The 15,600-nt window shown below is 39.0% G+C and overlaps 1 protein-coding gene across 2 annotated transcripts in view; it reads left to right on the top strand.

Annotated features, from left to right (window-relative positions):
- LOC114476529 (stromal membrane-associated protein 1-like) overlaps nucleotides 1–15,600 on the top strand; it is a 177,980-nt gene that overhangs the window by 13,541 nt on the left and 148,839 nt on the right. For both annotated transcript variants that reach the window (XM_028468131.1, XM_028468130.1), the window contains exon 2: nucleotides 15,247–15,380. In XM_028468131.1, coding sequence (XP_028323932.1) covers nucleotides 15,247–15,380 — 134 coding nt within the window. The remainder of the gene's footprint in view (nucleotides 1–15,246; nucleotides 15,381–15,600) is intronic.

The raw sequence follows: 15,600 nt of genomic DNA, 5'->3' as shown, positions 1-15,600 counted from the left end.
AATATCATTGATATACATTATGAACATTTTTGGCTCTAAAACTGACCCCTGTGGTATCCCACATTTAATATTCAAACAACATGATTTGTTCTGAGATATCTGTACACACTGTTTTTAATTGCGTAAATAACTTTTTATCCAGTCCAAAACAATACCCCTAAAACCATACTTTTCCATTTTTCTTATAAGTATACTGTGTTCAACTGTATCAAATGCCTTCTTAAGATCTAAGAACACTCCCATTGTATATTCATTTTTATCAATACTGTTGGTTATTTCGTCAATTAAATCTGTTAGTGCTTGTGCTGTTGATCCATTTTTCCTGAAACCATACTGCCTATCTGTTATTCTTGTTGTATTCTAGTTTATTTACATAATATTCTGTTTTACACATTCTGATTATGTTAATGAGTTTATTTTTTACATTTTGTATTCGGAAAATATTAGTGGAATCAATAGTTTTGCCATGTTTAGAATATTGTTCAATTATTTGGTCAAATACAACACAGACGTATTTAAACAAATTACAGTTTGCACAAAATAAAGCAGCTTGGCTTGTGCAAAAATTGCTCATTTAGAACAAGCATCAGTGAGATGCATCACCAGTTGGCCTGGCTGCATGTAAGAGGCTGGATAAAGCTGGATAATTTGGCTTCACAAGACACCGGGAGGGGGTCACCAGATGCCTTCAAGAAACTAAGTATATTTTTTCAACAATTTGAGCCAATTTTTGCTTATTTCCACCTATTTCTGCAACTACACCAAACTTGCCATATTTTAACCTATTTTCATCACTTTTTCTTGCTCTATTTTTGCTCCTTTTAATTTTCTGCATTTTCCCGCCACTTTCAATACATTTTTAGCCCTTGTAAACTCTTTCCACCACTTTTCCCACCTAATGTCACATATGTTTTACACTTTCAACCTACCATATTTCATACTTATTTTGGCCAATTTAACCACATTCACAATTTGTCATGTCCATTATTTGCCAGTTTAAACTCATTTTTCTTACTTTTTAACATTTTTTCTGTCTGTTGTCGCACACTCTAATTTCCGACTTTTAACCAATTCCTGTGGTTTTTAAAATCCCATTTCACAACCTTTTCCACCATTTTTGGTCACTTTTAACCCATTATATTTCTGATTAAAACAAGGATTACCATCTTTATGATGACTATATACTATGACCTAAATAATAGTAAACTTCCTGGATAACAGTGGATATTATTCAGATAAATAGATACATGTGGTTATCACAGATTCATAGAACAATGGACCATCATTTTGCTGACGTTATATAAATCTCTCCCCTTTATACCCCTTATACAGTAGATGGCCCTGTCTCCACATGACTGTTCTTCAATATTCATATTTTGGTGTTCACAGCCTGAAAAGGTTTAGGACCACTGGGATATTACTATTGCAACAACACATCATCAGTAGGGTAAAACTAACCTGTCTCACGACAGTCTAATTAAATGTATAAGGAATATGATCATTACAAAAACAAATGCAATTCTTTATAGTAAGTTTACTTTTTTCATTGATGTGCATCAGTACTCCACATAGAGCTGGGCGATATATCAAATATACTCGATATATCGCAGCTTGTAGTCTGTGCGGTGTTGAAAATGACCATACCGTTAAACTCGCGGACTTTTTTTTTTTTTTAAATATCTTAGTGGCATTATGCACAAAAGGTGCACTTAAATTTAGTGTTGTTTTGAAATGTCATCTTAATGACAACATGCACAAAAGGGCACTATTTGTTTTTAAAATATTGTAGTGGCATTATGTACAAAAAGTGCACTTTAATTTTGTGTTTTGAAATGCCATGTGAGTTGCATCCTGCACTAATGTCTTGTTTTGAAATGTCTCTGTGACAATTTTGCACAGAACGTGCACTTTCTGTTGACAATTTTATGTTTGAGCCACTCACTGTTTAATAAATACAGTTATGTCAACTTTGACTTAGTTGTGATATCCCCTTTTTTGCATGAAAGTTTAAAATTGGCATATATTATTGCAGTATGATCAAGAATGTTTTAATGTAGACATATAGAATCATCATACTGGTGTGATTTTGTGCATCAAAGTGTTAATTCAAGGGTAATGCAAAATATCGAGATATATATCGTGTATCGTGACATGGCCTAAAAATATCGCGGTATTTATAAAAGGCCATATCGCCCAGCCCTAACTCCACACCACAGTCGGGTGAGAGTAGTTTTGTGTAGGGCTGAAACGATTTCATGAATAACTCGAATTTCTCGCTTCAGTTCAATTCAATTCAACTTTATTTGTGTAGCGCAATTTACAACAAACTCATCTCAATGCCCTTATCAAAATATAAAATTCATAATTAGAAAGAGAAAACCCAACAAGATCCACATGAACAAGCATTTAGCAACAGTGGGAAGAAACAACTCCCTTTTAACAGGAAGAAATCTCCAGCAGAACCAGGTTCAGAGGTGGCAGCCATCTGCGTCGACGGGTTGCGGTTAGTGGACAGGACCAACAGAACAGGATAGAGAGATAGAACATCAGAGTGTTCCAGACTAGTTGAGCCGTAAACCACAGATCAGGAACTGCCATCATCAGCTTCACGACACCTGAAACAGAGAAGACAGAGAAGGGCGAGGAGAAGGCACTGACTGCAGAAAAACATGATACATTATTATCAAATACATTTGCCTTGCCCTGCCTTGCTGCTGCTGTCCTATTGAGACAACAATCAACACACTCCTGCAACATATTTGATCATCTACTAATCTTGTTTCTTTTGCCGATTATAGCCTTTACACAAATGTAGGGTCAACATTTTCATAATAATTGTCTTCAACATCTGGCCTGCTTGTAAATGACATCCAAAAAAGAAGGAAAACAAATACATGTAAACTATACAGAGGCAGCTCCTTGGTTAAAAAAATTAAGATATTATGCCGACTTTTAAGACCATGTTGTAAACCACATTTATGACTTTACCGTTGAGTACCATCAGCGTCTTTATGAATCTTCTTGATGAATTATTGCGCTTCACTCAGCGTTTCCAAGGTGTAGGCGCGTTCCTAATGTGTTACGGATTCCTGGTTTACATAATTCCTGGCGCACCTCAAGTTAGAATCTCACTTGTCCGTCCTTGTACATAATGTCCTTTATAACCCCTGCAGCAGTGATTAAATCTTGATGAAAAACTATTTTTTCATGGAGCTGTTTATTGCAGATAATATTGCATCAGCTTTTGCAGCTCCAAGTTCACCTTCTCGGCCACTTCTCTCTTCCACCATGTCTTCTTTAGCTTTCAGTGCTTTGTTGGCGATGCAGTAGTCTGGTATTTCTGACTGTTTCAACACATGGCTGTTTTCTATATTTGCTTTACTGGTCGTCAGCATTACAGTATCCACAATAATGGTGTATATTTAAAGTTATTTTGCAGGTAAAAATGTATTTTTGTAGTAATTCTGGAAAGACAAGGCAGAGAAGTGTGACACCAGCGCATAGAAAGCTGTCATTAGTGAGGATGCAGGAGGAATTCTCACTATTATCTTTTTTTCTTCCGTTGTCGCTAACTCCTCCTACACTGTTTGTGCGATTTTGACAAATAAGCTATCAAAAAATTTAGAATGTTCCTGAGATTTATGTTTGTACTTTTATCATTTATCATATATATATTTGTAACTTTTAAACTATTTGACTTATTACATTTTTTCTTTCCCATCCAACCCATTTCAACTTTTTCCAACTAATTTTAACTTTTTTCAACCTTATTGCCAATGTTCAGCTATTGCTGGGTTAATGTTTAGCTAATGCAAGGTTAATGTGAATGCTAGGTTAATGCTATTGCTAGGTTAGTGGTAAAACTTGGTTAGGGCTAACAGACTAATGTTATTGCTAGGCTAATACTAATGTTAGGTTAGTGTTAATGCTAATGCTAACATTAGGTTAATGCTAATACTATTTGTATGCTAATGTTAAAGTTAATGCTAGCTAATGCTAAATAATGTTAATGCTAATGTTAACTAATACTAGTTAATACTAATACTAATGCTAATGCAAATTCTGTTTATATCAGTTTTCTGGTTTTGCTCCTGTTTAAATGAAGTCTGTGGATGTTTCAATTCGTATAAAGCTGCTCACGTTTATGTTTTGTTTTGTGGTGTTATGGTCCAAATAGTATCCAAATAACCAGTTGACTAACTATCAACTGTGAGGCTGGTGTGAGGAACAATAGATGTTAGAATTTCTGATTTGACATTTTTGCAAAAACAGCTTTTTTTATTTTAAGGGCAGCAAATATGTTTATTTTGCACGTTATAATACCATAACACCACTAGCCACTAACGGCAGCTGTCAACACACACGGAAGTTGATAACAAGAAATGAGGAGCACCAGTAGACTCATTACACCTCCTCTGGTTTCTTTAATCACATATTGTGTGTGCTTTTCGTAACATACATTTTTTTGCTTTGATTTATTTATGTATTAATAACGTTTCTATTCACCAGTTCATTAATAAAGTGACTTATGCGTTGCTCTTTTTTTGTCCGAGAGAAAAAGTCCACCCCTCGTTTGAGAAGCTTCAGTGTTAGCAACTGTTGTCACCTGCGGCCACATATTTTAGTTCGGTATAAATATAGAATCAACTGCACTAAAAAAAAAAAAAAAAAAAAAAAAGACTAACAAACAAAACAATATAATATGTTGCCATTATTATTTAGATTTTAAAACCAATCAGAACTACACCGTTTTTTAGTGTTCAGTTTTTCCATTTTACTGTTTCTGGTTTTTAATTTTATGAAACAGAAAAAACAACCAATTTTTTTCTATTTTATTATTTAATTTTGAAACAAAATAACCAAAGAACAAAGGGTACATGGATTATATAGACAGTGTTTCTCATCACATTTCATGCTCACGCTGAATTTCTCCAATATGCCAGCAGGGGGAAGCACAATGCTTCTTTTTGGCATTTACATAAAGCCTCCTTGCAGTGCACAAACTGGGACTCTGGCTCTCCTCAGTGTTTAGCAGCAGCTCATAATGAAACCTGTCAGCTGAGGATGCAGAGGAAACGGAGGTGTGGTGATTGTATACTTCTTATTTTGAAACCTCATTCTCCAGGCAATCATAGACACTCCAAACAACATCACTGTCCATGGGGTGTAATTTATGTGAATTATTGATGAAGAAAGTGTGATGCTTTCTGAGTTAACAGGTAAAGGTAGCCGAAACAGTGGATGAAAGCCGTTGTGTGAGTCGTCATTTAATCTGACTGTGTCAGTATCAGCCTCCCTCACACTGGCTTCTCTCACTTTTCAACATTTTTGGTCTCTTCTTCATACATACTCATCAAATAAACTGAGGAGGTACAGTAAGGAATCAGTCTTTACTAGTCGCTTCAAAGCATTTTTACGCCGAATGTGAGTTGGCCAGCAGTCCATGTTCCACATGGTTACACAGCAGATAAATGAGTTTTGTCCTGTGACTGGATCAGTGTGGAGAACATATCCCATCAGACACCAGTGGTGGCCAACTACACTTTTACACCCACAAACTCACACGTGTCAGACTGTCAGTCTGCGTGGCTCTGCCTGTCTCTGGGCTGACAGTTGAGGGGCTTTAATTTCATGCTCTGCTGGTCAACAATCCCACCACCACCATTACCATCACCCAGTTCCTCCACACCTGAGCTGGAAAGTTCAGCTGTCACAAATCAAGGCTCCAGTGTGTGTTTCTCTCTGTGAGCTGCTCAGCACACAAGGACAAAAAAAATAACACCAACCTCTAAACAGTCTTTCTACCCATGTCTGTTTTTTTCTGTATGCGTGTCAATACCGTGTATTGAGGCTGCAGGTTTGTGTCTCCTAATGCAACTAGGGAGAGACATATATTTGTCTGATGCTTCAATGCAAAGCCAAAGTCAAGTTTTTTTTTTTATTTATTTATTACTGTTTTGGGGAGAGGATAAAAAAGATGCTGGTTAAACATGCTGAGTCCACTTATTTTTTAAGACAATTAATTGAAGCCTAACATGAAGGCCAATGATTGTCATTTGTCATCGTCACTAACTGATTCTGAAGCCTAACACCAAATGCGACTGAAGACTAAATTACATTCAAAATCAATGTAATTGACACGATCTCAAGAGACCCAACTTATGTGATTCTGGCGACTAGATCCTGCGCCACCTAGTTGCTTAAATTTGAAAAATTTGAACATTTCGAGCGACTTACAGCGACATCTTCCCCTTCCGTCACTGTCTGTAGAGCTGAGGCAGTAGCCCCTCAGTACACAGTAAGACGGCTGTCGCGGGTGGCTGTACACTTCCTCAATAGACCTTTTTCACACTTTCGCATGTTAAACTGGAAGTGGTGTGCAACAACTTCCTGTGGCTATAGCCTTAGTGTTAGACAGTGACAAAAATAGCTCCGTCTTGATGTGGTTGCTCTTGTTCTGTTCCTGGTTGCTCTTGTGGGGCAAGAAAACAGCCGTACCTGTCTAACCATGCTTTTCCGACGGACCCAGACCAAAGGAGGCAGTGGATCTAAGCAGTTAGAAGGGATGAGGGTCCGGAATCTTTATTCTACACTACACCGGCACTTCACTCGGGAGGATTTTATCACCGGATCAAGTCACCATCAGACACCTTGAAAGTGGAACTGTTTCATCTCTCTTTCCCTGGAATAAATTTATGGGACCACCGTAGAGCGAGTCTGTCTTCGAGAGGGCTCATAAACGGCAGCTTGTCCTTTCACAGCAAGCTAGCCATGCTAAAGCTGCTACGGCACATCCACCCACAGGTAGATAAGACAAACACATATCAGAATGTTAAAATGAAAGGTTTATAACATGGCTCTCTTTAAACATTACAAATATTTAGCAGACTAAATGAGGTTTCTTTATGACAATGTTTATACTTCATATGTTGTCGATAGCGGTTAGTTCACGATGCTCCTTCTTTTCTTATCTTGATAGATGTGGATATATTCTTCATGGAAGACCTTATACCTCTTATCAAGTTTATTTGTTTGGGTATTTGCCGCGGCGATTGTCTTCGCATCAGCGAATGAAAAAGCTGGCACGTTGAGCAACGCTGTTGAAAAAACAAGAGCCATTTTCCCTTAGACTCGCAATACCAGGAAGTTACTTTGCACCAGGAGGCGCTACATCCGGTTGTTGTGAAAAAGGTCTATTTAAAGGGGCAAAATTCAAGTGGTTAACTAAGCCTTCATACTGAGTGAATTCTTCATTTAGTAACTCCGTAAGTTGATAATTTAAACCGTAAAAGCGGAGCCGTCTATGATTAGTGCTGTAAACGTACGGCCTGATCAGCCCTCTCTCTCCCTTTTCACCGGCTTTGACGCACGCACGCACGCACGCACACACACACACACACACACACACACACACACACACACACACACACACACACACACACACACACACACACTGTTCCCTGGTCATTTCGTCACTGGAGCAATGAAGTAGTGCTGGGAGGTATACCGATTTATATCGAATACCGTTGTACATTTTTGTTATATGAATTTTTAATATACCGGCGTACCGGAGTATTTGATTACACAACGTTCAGAGCGCGTTTCAGACTGGACCCTTTTCAAGGTTGCACTTCTAAACCGTAGCGCTCTGGTGTTAGTTACGGTGTCAATGGATAAGAAAGACATTGAAAGCTCTGAAGCTGCAGAAGTAGTAGAACATGCTGACATAGAAGAACTTGAGCCAAAAAAAGGAGTCTTGTCTGTTTGGAGGTTTTTTGGTTTCAAAAAATTCGACTTCGACCAAGCAACCATTTTATGCAAGTGTTGTCAGGCTAAAGCTGTCACCGAAGGCGGCAACACAAGCAATTTGCTCCACCACCTTAGCCGCAATCATGTCATGGAACATCAGTAATATATGAAGTTAAAGTCAACGCCCACATCAGCAGGTAGCAAGGGGAAAGCAAAAGAAAAGTCAAGCCAAATGTCACTTGAAGACGCGTTTACTAGAGGGACTCGCTATGACAGAAAAAGCAAACGGTGGATTGAGATTACAAACTATTACTATCCATATTTACTTATTCTTAATATATTCCATAATAAAATAATAATGAGTAAATTGTGTTTTTGTTTTTTAGTGTGTTTTTCGAGTCATTTTGGGTAATTTTGTGTCTTGTTGTAAATCTTGTGTGTTTTTGAAGTCCTTGTGTGTGTTTTATACTTAACTTGTTTATATTTGCCGTATTTTTCTGTTATAGTCTCTTCTGCTTCTCGTGAAGGCAGTCGCATTTTTCTTCTCCCGCTCTCCTCCCTATCTAACCTTGCTGCTAGCTGCCTGCTTGTTTTGCCTGCTGTCTGTGATATTAGGAGACTCTCCGTACTCATCCAAAACCAAAACTATGGAACTGGTGCTATTGATCAAATAGCCTGATGGAACGTTTCCAGCCGGATACATGATGGATTCCTGGGACCGGTGGAAGGTTGTGTGCCTGTCTTTACTCTCCATTGAGGACGTTGAGGATATCTACATGATTGGAGCTGGTGGTTATCTGATCTATCGTAAAATCTGGATTACGTCGGCAGCTTTTTTGGGAAGACTGCCACTCATCACTGAAGGTTTGGGTAGGGCACTGAACACTCAGATTATCATGATGAACAAACTCAAAAGTAAGCAAGATGCTACTTTGGGGCGTTTGCATTGCAATCGATCTTGGAAAGAATGGAGACGATGTCTCGGAAAATTGCTGTTTGATCCCACAATATTGGATTACTGTGACCGGGACTACAAGGCTACTGGAAATAATGCTAGCCTGTAACGAAAACAATTCATTATCACCAGTTGGCCTCCTCAACACGCCAGCTTAAGGATGTGTCCAATCTCACCAGGATGTTTACATCCTATCCCCAACTGCCAGCTGAACTCTCGGCTCTGAACCATAACATCTGACTGTATCAAAGGGGGGATCTGTTCATGCAATGAAATTAAATCCTGGCAGCGCCACTGGTCTATTTTATACTATAAGTATGATTAGGATGTTGAGCGTTCTTACTGGAGTATACTTCCAAGTTTCCCGAGATGCATTTCGAACCTACAATGACAGAAACCTCAAGCACGCTAAGGCTAAATATCTCTGTGTATTCACCCCCTTAAAAATTTCTGAAAACATTTTAATTGGCCCAAAAATGCATTTTCGGTTTTCGATCGAAACGCTTTTCTCACCTAAAGAAGCCGACCGAAACCGAATGTTGTGATGACGCAAGGACACACAGCGGTCAGCACGCTTGTCTGGAAACAGACCATCTTGTCCTCGTGGAGCAACTATATTTATACTTCTGAGCACTAAAGAGTTTTCTGAGCAGAGTTGGCGTAGCACGTAAGTGTGATATATGTTTCTGTGTTACTGTGTGTCAACACTGTAGTTACGTCATGTGTACCTCTCCGTCAACACGAACAACTTAGCCTGACACAAGGCTGCGCATCAGCAGCATTAATCTGGTTTTAGTATGTCAGCGCAGATTTTGCAGAGATCCACTGCAGTTCACGAGTGTACTTGGTCTGCGTTAAAAAGATCATTACTTGGATGAGATTGAACCAGCGTGTACAAAAAAATGATGCATGCTGCAATGAATGCAGAGAACATGCTTGGAGAGTAGAGCTCAGAGTCACTGTGATGAAGCAGAGAAGCTTCAATGCACTTTATGTTTTTATTAGAGAACATATTTAATTTTTAATTTCAACTTAAATATTCTGTGGTTCATGTATCAATATTGTTTTGCTATAGAAGAGTTGATAGTTTGACAATAATTCACATCTTGAACTATTATGAATTATTAATAACTGCTAAACAGCATTCTTCTTATTCTAAAGAAGTGGCACATCTTAAGTAAGAATAAAACATACTAAACCCTCTACAACATGTTGGCTTCTTACGTCTGGTGAAGTATTTTTTTCATGTGTGACCATAGAAGTGATTGAAAGTTGGAACCCCTTTTTTGATGAGATAATATACAGTAATTTGGAAGGATGAGTGAAGTGTAGTGTTTGTATGTAAATGTAAGCTTAGCCATCACTGCTAAGTGCTTGTGTTTTGGGATCATTTAGAGGTCATCTGAGAACAGATCAGAGTCCAATAGATAATGATAGAGTCCAGCTTACAATGGCTGAGCAGTTTGATTTAGGCTTAACGCCTAGTCATCCCCATTTTAATGCTCCTTTTTAGCTGTCTAGTGCATTAGTGCCACTGCATTAACACACTGATGCCCTTAGCTGAGAATGACAGGCCCACAGCGTTGCAATTCATTCAACACCCTTAAGCCAGCGCTTTGCTTTTGCTATGTTAAAAGTCACTTTTAGTCCCAAAATGAGTGAATTTGATGTTTTATGTTCCAAACAGCTGTAACACCAGCATATTGTCATGGTACTAACTCATTAAAATTATTTGGTTGTCATTTCGGTTCCATCTCGGATTCATACTTTTGGAAGGACTTGTTTTGAGTTAATCTTTTTCCAATGACATGCATTTGGACATCAGATTTTTGTGGGAGAATGTTCCACTAGTCTGTAAAACTGTAATAATGCACCAAGATTTTGAGGCTTGGTAATGTCACAATGGTTCAAAGAGTGCTTTAGTTATTTAGATGCAGAGGGTGAGAGGATTATTTGTAGGCTTTACACCGATCTGATTGGCTATATCGGATCGGCCGACATTTTGCATTTTATGCAATTAATGTGATCAGCTGTAATGTCTTATTCGCCGATCCGATCAATGACGTCATTATCGTGATGAAACTTTATTGTCTCACTTACACCAAAGAGTTGCACGAACGGCCAAAATGTCTCTCGGTTGGAGCGAAGCAGTTGAGCGCCGGACTTCCCCAGTCTACCGGCTCTGAAAGCTGGGGCAGCGTCTGCTGTTAGTGACTGTGTGTGTGTTTGTATGTGTGTGCCCTCTTATTTTGGTTAGCGAAGTGATACGTTTCACTTTCGCTTTTATACCGGAGACTTCTGTTTGTTTCAGGATGATGGTGGACACAGAAGTGGGCATGTTCGTGCATGTGTGTGTGCCCCAGCTCTGCTGTGCACCTGTGAATATGGACTTTAAGCAGCAGCAGGTTTCGCAATGCCACAGTCAGGGAATATGTCTTTGCTCCTAATGCTAATGCTGATGGAGGCTTCACGTAGTCCCTGTGTGGTCTGCCTCCGCAAGTTCATCTCCAACTCTCTTGTAGTCAACACAGCTGCTGTTCAGGGACTAAATGAAATGGTTTAGCTCACATTTACACCTGGAAGTGCTCGGTCTGCATCGCATTTTAAAAAGTGGAGCCATTACGCTCTTGTGCGCGCAATGTGTTAACCTTTCATGTGTCTCGTCTTCAGACCGTGGACAGAAGACAGAGTGGAGTCTAAATTCGCTCCGGGGGCCGAAGCTATCCTCAGCTTCGGGGTTAACTCCCATGCTTCACAGCAGTCATTGAGTATGACATGGGACTCCGGTTTAATTTAACAGCTGCTACGTTTATTTTGTCAATCACTCAAAAGAGCACACAGCTTATAATCGATCTGCTCCGGTCTCACACGCTCCTTCATTACGCGCACTGGTCGAGCAGTTAAAGGGCCACGCACCTACACACACTCTGACAACAAATGTTATGATCAGTTCCTGCATAGAAATTCTTCAACTCTTCCACTCCCTCACAATCACAAGGCTGCGTTTAGGTTCCAAAACATGATATCGTTGGATTTTCCATGAATCTGTATCAGGTAGTACCAAAGGAATTTGGTCGGTACCTAAAAAAAACAACCTGAATTCATATGATTGGATCGGTGATCGTTTTTTTTAAACTCACTGACCGGTGATTGGCCCAAACATCCTGATCGTGTAAAGCCTAATTACATGTATGGTGCCCCTTGCCCTTCTTTGATATGACTTCTCTTTATTCTGTTCTCCAAATGTCTTGTTTAGAGAAAGAATGCAAGATGTCTGAATAACATTAAACAGTTGTGTGTTCATAGACTAACTGAGCTGTGGTCTTTCTAAGAAATTCAAACTTAAAGGATCCAACAAACTAAAAGCCCACTGTCTAGTGAAGGAGAAACCAACCAGCAAAACCACTTCACAATCAACAAGATGGCCTGTGAGGTAGTGATGCTAACCTTTGAATTGAAAAAATGGGAATGGGAATAAGTTGTCATTAGAGGAGACACTGCCAGATTTACTGTAGTTTCTTTTGACAGACTATTCCAAAGGTTATGGTTACACAGTACAATAATATAGTTTTTGTATTGTCACTGTTGTTCTGCAAACAGGGACAACTTCCTAGAGACATATAAATTCACAGTTCTTCAGGTTAAAAAGTAGAATTTGCAGATTGTGATACATCATGTAGCCGGGAAGTTACTCTTTTTGTTCAGAAATCACTTAAAATATTTCCCCAACAAGCGCTTTGACTTAAGGACAGTAATAGCATACAGACTTGATCTTGTACAGCACTTTAATTACCACCAACAGAATTGCAAAGCGTTTTACAGTATCAGGAACAGACAAGTCATCCATTCACACTGACGTTCATACACCAACAGTGACTGAGCTGCTGTGCACGGCACTACTCTTCCTTTTGGAGTAACTTTGGATTCAGAGTCTGGCCCAAGGACACTTTGGCACACAGACAGGAAAGCCTTTAAATTGAAACCATAACCTGTTCCTCACCTGAGCCGGGGTAGCCACAATGATGAGAGGACTCCCCCTTTGGCTTAGCTATCAAGCTGTGTGCTGTGAATTCGTAAAGTCATTCTGTTCACACGTGTGTGTCGGCACACTTTTTCTACATCTAATCGACTTAATGGATATGCTTACGTCCTGGTTTTCTTGAAGCCGTACAAACTGCTGTCAAGTGATACTGACGATTTAGCCACCACACCAGGCTGCTTAGTGAAATCCCTCTATAGGATATTAAAGGGATTTGGAATTTTACTTCCTGAATGTTTTTGATAAATGATTTCAGATAAGCTTAAAAAGAACTGTACGGGCTTTGGAATATTAAACTCAAAGTGGCAGTCCTACCAATAGAATGAAACTCTGGATAGATAAGTTGCTGCAGTAACTGACAATTTATTTTTATACAGTAAGTGTCTCATACACAACACAGCAGTCTTTTACAGTTAAAATAATTGGCATATCTATTTTGCCTGATACATTTAGATAGTCTACAACCTTTTTAAACAGGATAGGCTCAATATACTAACTTATCATCCAAGGACGAAATCACATTTAATTGTTGAGAATGATTTTCAAGACCAATTTTAGCGGGCTCCAACAAAGTAACGCTAAGATTTAGTGCCTTAACAAATAAATAGAGCAGCATCTTCTTCATAATCTCCAAGTAAAAATAGGCCTGAGCAAAGATTAATCACCAATTATGCAAAGAACAACCTTGTCATCAATCGATGCGGTAGCTAAGAATTACCAGTGACATCATACGTTAATAATGGATCGAATTTTGCATATACGAAGACGAAAATGAGCAAAGATAGTTTATAGTTTTTTTTAAGTAACTAATGAATCTGCTACAATGCCTAACAAGTATACATAAAAATAGTTCTAGACAAAACTTATTTGGTTTTCCTTCAATGTTCTCTTTTTATGTATCTCAATACAGAACAACTTAACTATTTACCTCACCTTAAACATTGTGTGTGGAAGTTTTTCTCTTTGAGGTAGGCTCCATTACTGGATAAGCATATATAGAAAATGGATAAATAAATTATCTTTTGAAGCTACATAGTTAACTGTGACTGACACAATCACACACATTCTTTAAAAACACTTATGTCTGATTGTAGTAACAATGTCATCATTTTCAGGGTCGCGGGGGTCTGCGGGTGCCTATCTCCGGCTCACACTGGGCGTTAGGGCGTGGGGCTACACCCTGAACACCAGGGCAACAATGTTACCACATAAATGTTATGTATGCAATTTTTTTTTCTTTTACCTTGGTATCCCTGAAAATAGTTACTTGAAGGGAGTATTATACTGTTAGTGCTTTTTAGTACTTTATTGTAAAATAGTTTGTTGCCATCTGAGGGATGGATTCACTAAAGGTTTAGGGGCATTAAAACGTGTGCAAAAGTCACTCCACGAGCTAATAAGCCGTACAAACCCCAGAGAATCAGGAGCACTGTCGCAATGCACCTTCAATCCATTTAGCGCGTTTCCCTCTAATGAATACTGTATGTATAGTAGGCAGAGCTCACAAGAGGAGCAAAAAAATAGGAGGGGGAAATGCAAATAAATAATGCAGGGGAAGCAATGTAATTCATCAAAGCTAGATTTCATTGCTGCCTCTGTTTATCTGTATAAATTTAGCACGGCCCACAACCAGGTGGTATCTGTCAAAGCTTTTTGCGCAGTGATAACAGCAGTGATATTTGTGAAGAGATATTTGGGAAGAAGAAAGACGACCGAGGGATGGCAATATTCAGACCTCAAGTTAATATATTTGGGATGAATTAATTAACAATTTTAAGAACGTGTTAAAATCTTTCCTGTTTCATCTCACAGCGGAGATCAGCACTCTCCATGGCTGGAGGCTGCTTCTTTTCCGGGAATCACTCCCGTACACCTCACTCTTGTTAAAGATGGTACCGCTTGGGAAGAACAGGCTGTTTTGTTGTTGTAGAGCTGCACTTTATTATCACTACTCATAGGCACACACACACATCTCTCCTCCGTGACTCACTCTCACATCTATCTATCTCTTTGCTGTAATTCATCCAATTTTCGCTTCCGAGCACTCTTTTTCATGCTTCATGTTCAACATAACACGTACAAAACGCTCATTTAAATAGGGCGTTCTCCACCACTTCTGCACAAGCACTAATTATTGCTGCAGTCTTAGTAAATCCATTGCAGTATGTGAGGAAACTTCGTCAGCAAAGCATTTAGGGAAGCAACTGGTTTACCACCTTTTATTTCAGATATTAATGAATCCACACCTAAGAGTATCTTCTTCCAATCTTGTGCAGCAACAATCCATTGACATTGTGTTCTCCTCTATTCTGTTTTCTCACTCTTGTCACTCCCCACTGTTGAACAGCTTTCACAGTTTGTTTGCAAGAAAGTTTTGTTTAAGAATGTGTCTTTTGTCATGTATAGAAATGTTCACTACTGCAAATGTCTGTCTGTTCAAGAGTGTCAAGATTTGAAGATAAAATATTCATCAAAAGTTTGACCATCTCTTTTTTGGTTGTAGGTCCACGGTGGGCATCATGGAACCTTGGGGTGTTCATGTGTATCCGCTGCGCTGGAATTCACCGCAATCTGGGGGTCCACATCTCCAGAGTCAAATCTGTTAATCTGGACCAATGGACGCCTGAGCAGATCCATGTAAACACTACTACTGCTAGACTACTAGAGCACATAACAATCTAAATCATAATCAGAGCTAGAATTACTTCAATGATCCCTGGGGGAAATGACTTTAGTTGCAATGGCTCTTAAGTGAAGAAGTTATAGCAAACCACTGCCTCTAAATGCAGAGACTGAGAGGAAACAAGATTGGCCTCCTTCTATTGTTGCTATTAGTTTAAATCACTGCTACTCTCCA

This window comes from Gouania willdenowi, chromosome 15 (genome assembly GCF_900634775.1).
Source record: "Gouania willdenowi chromosome 15, fGouWil2.1, whole genome shotgun sequence".
Classification (NCBI taxonomy): domain Eukaryota; kingdom Metazoa; phylum Chordata; class Actinopteri; order Blenniiformes; family Gobiesocidae; genus Gouania; species Gouania willdenowi.
The sequence above is the reverse complement of the archived record's forward strand: the minus strand, read 5'-3'. Positions and strand labels throughout refer to the sequence as shown.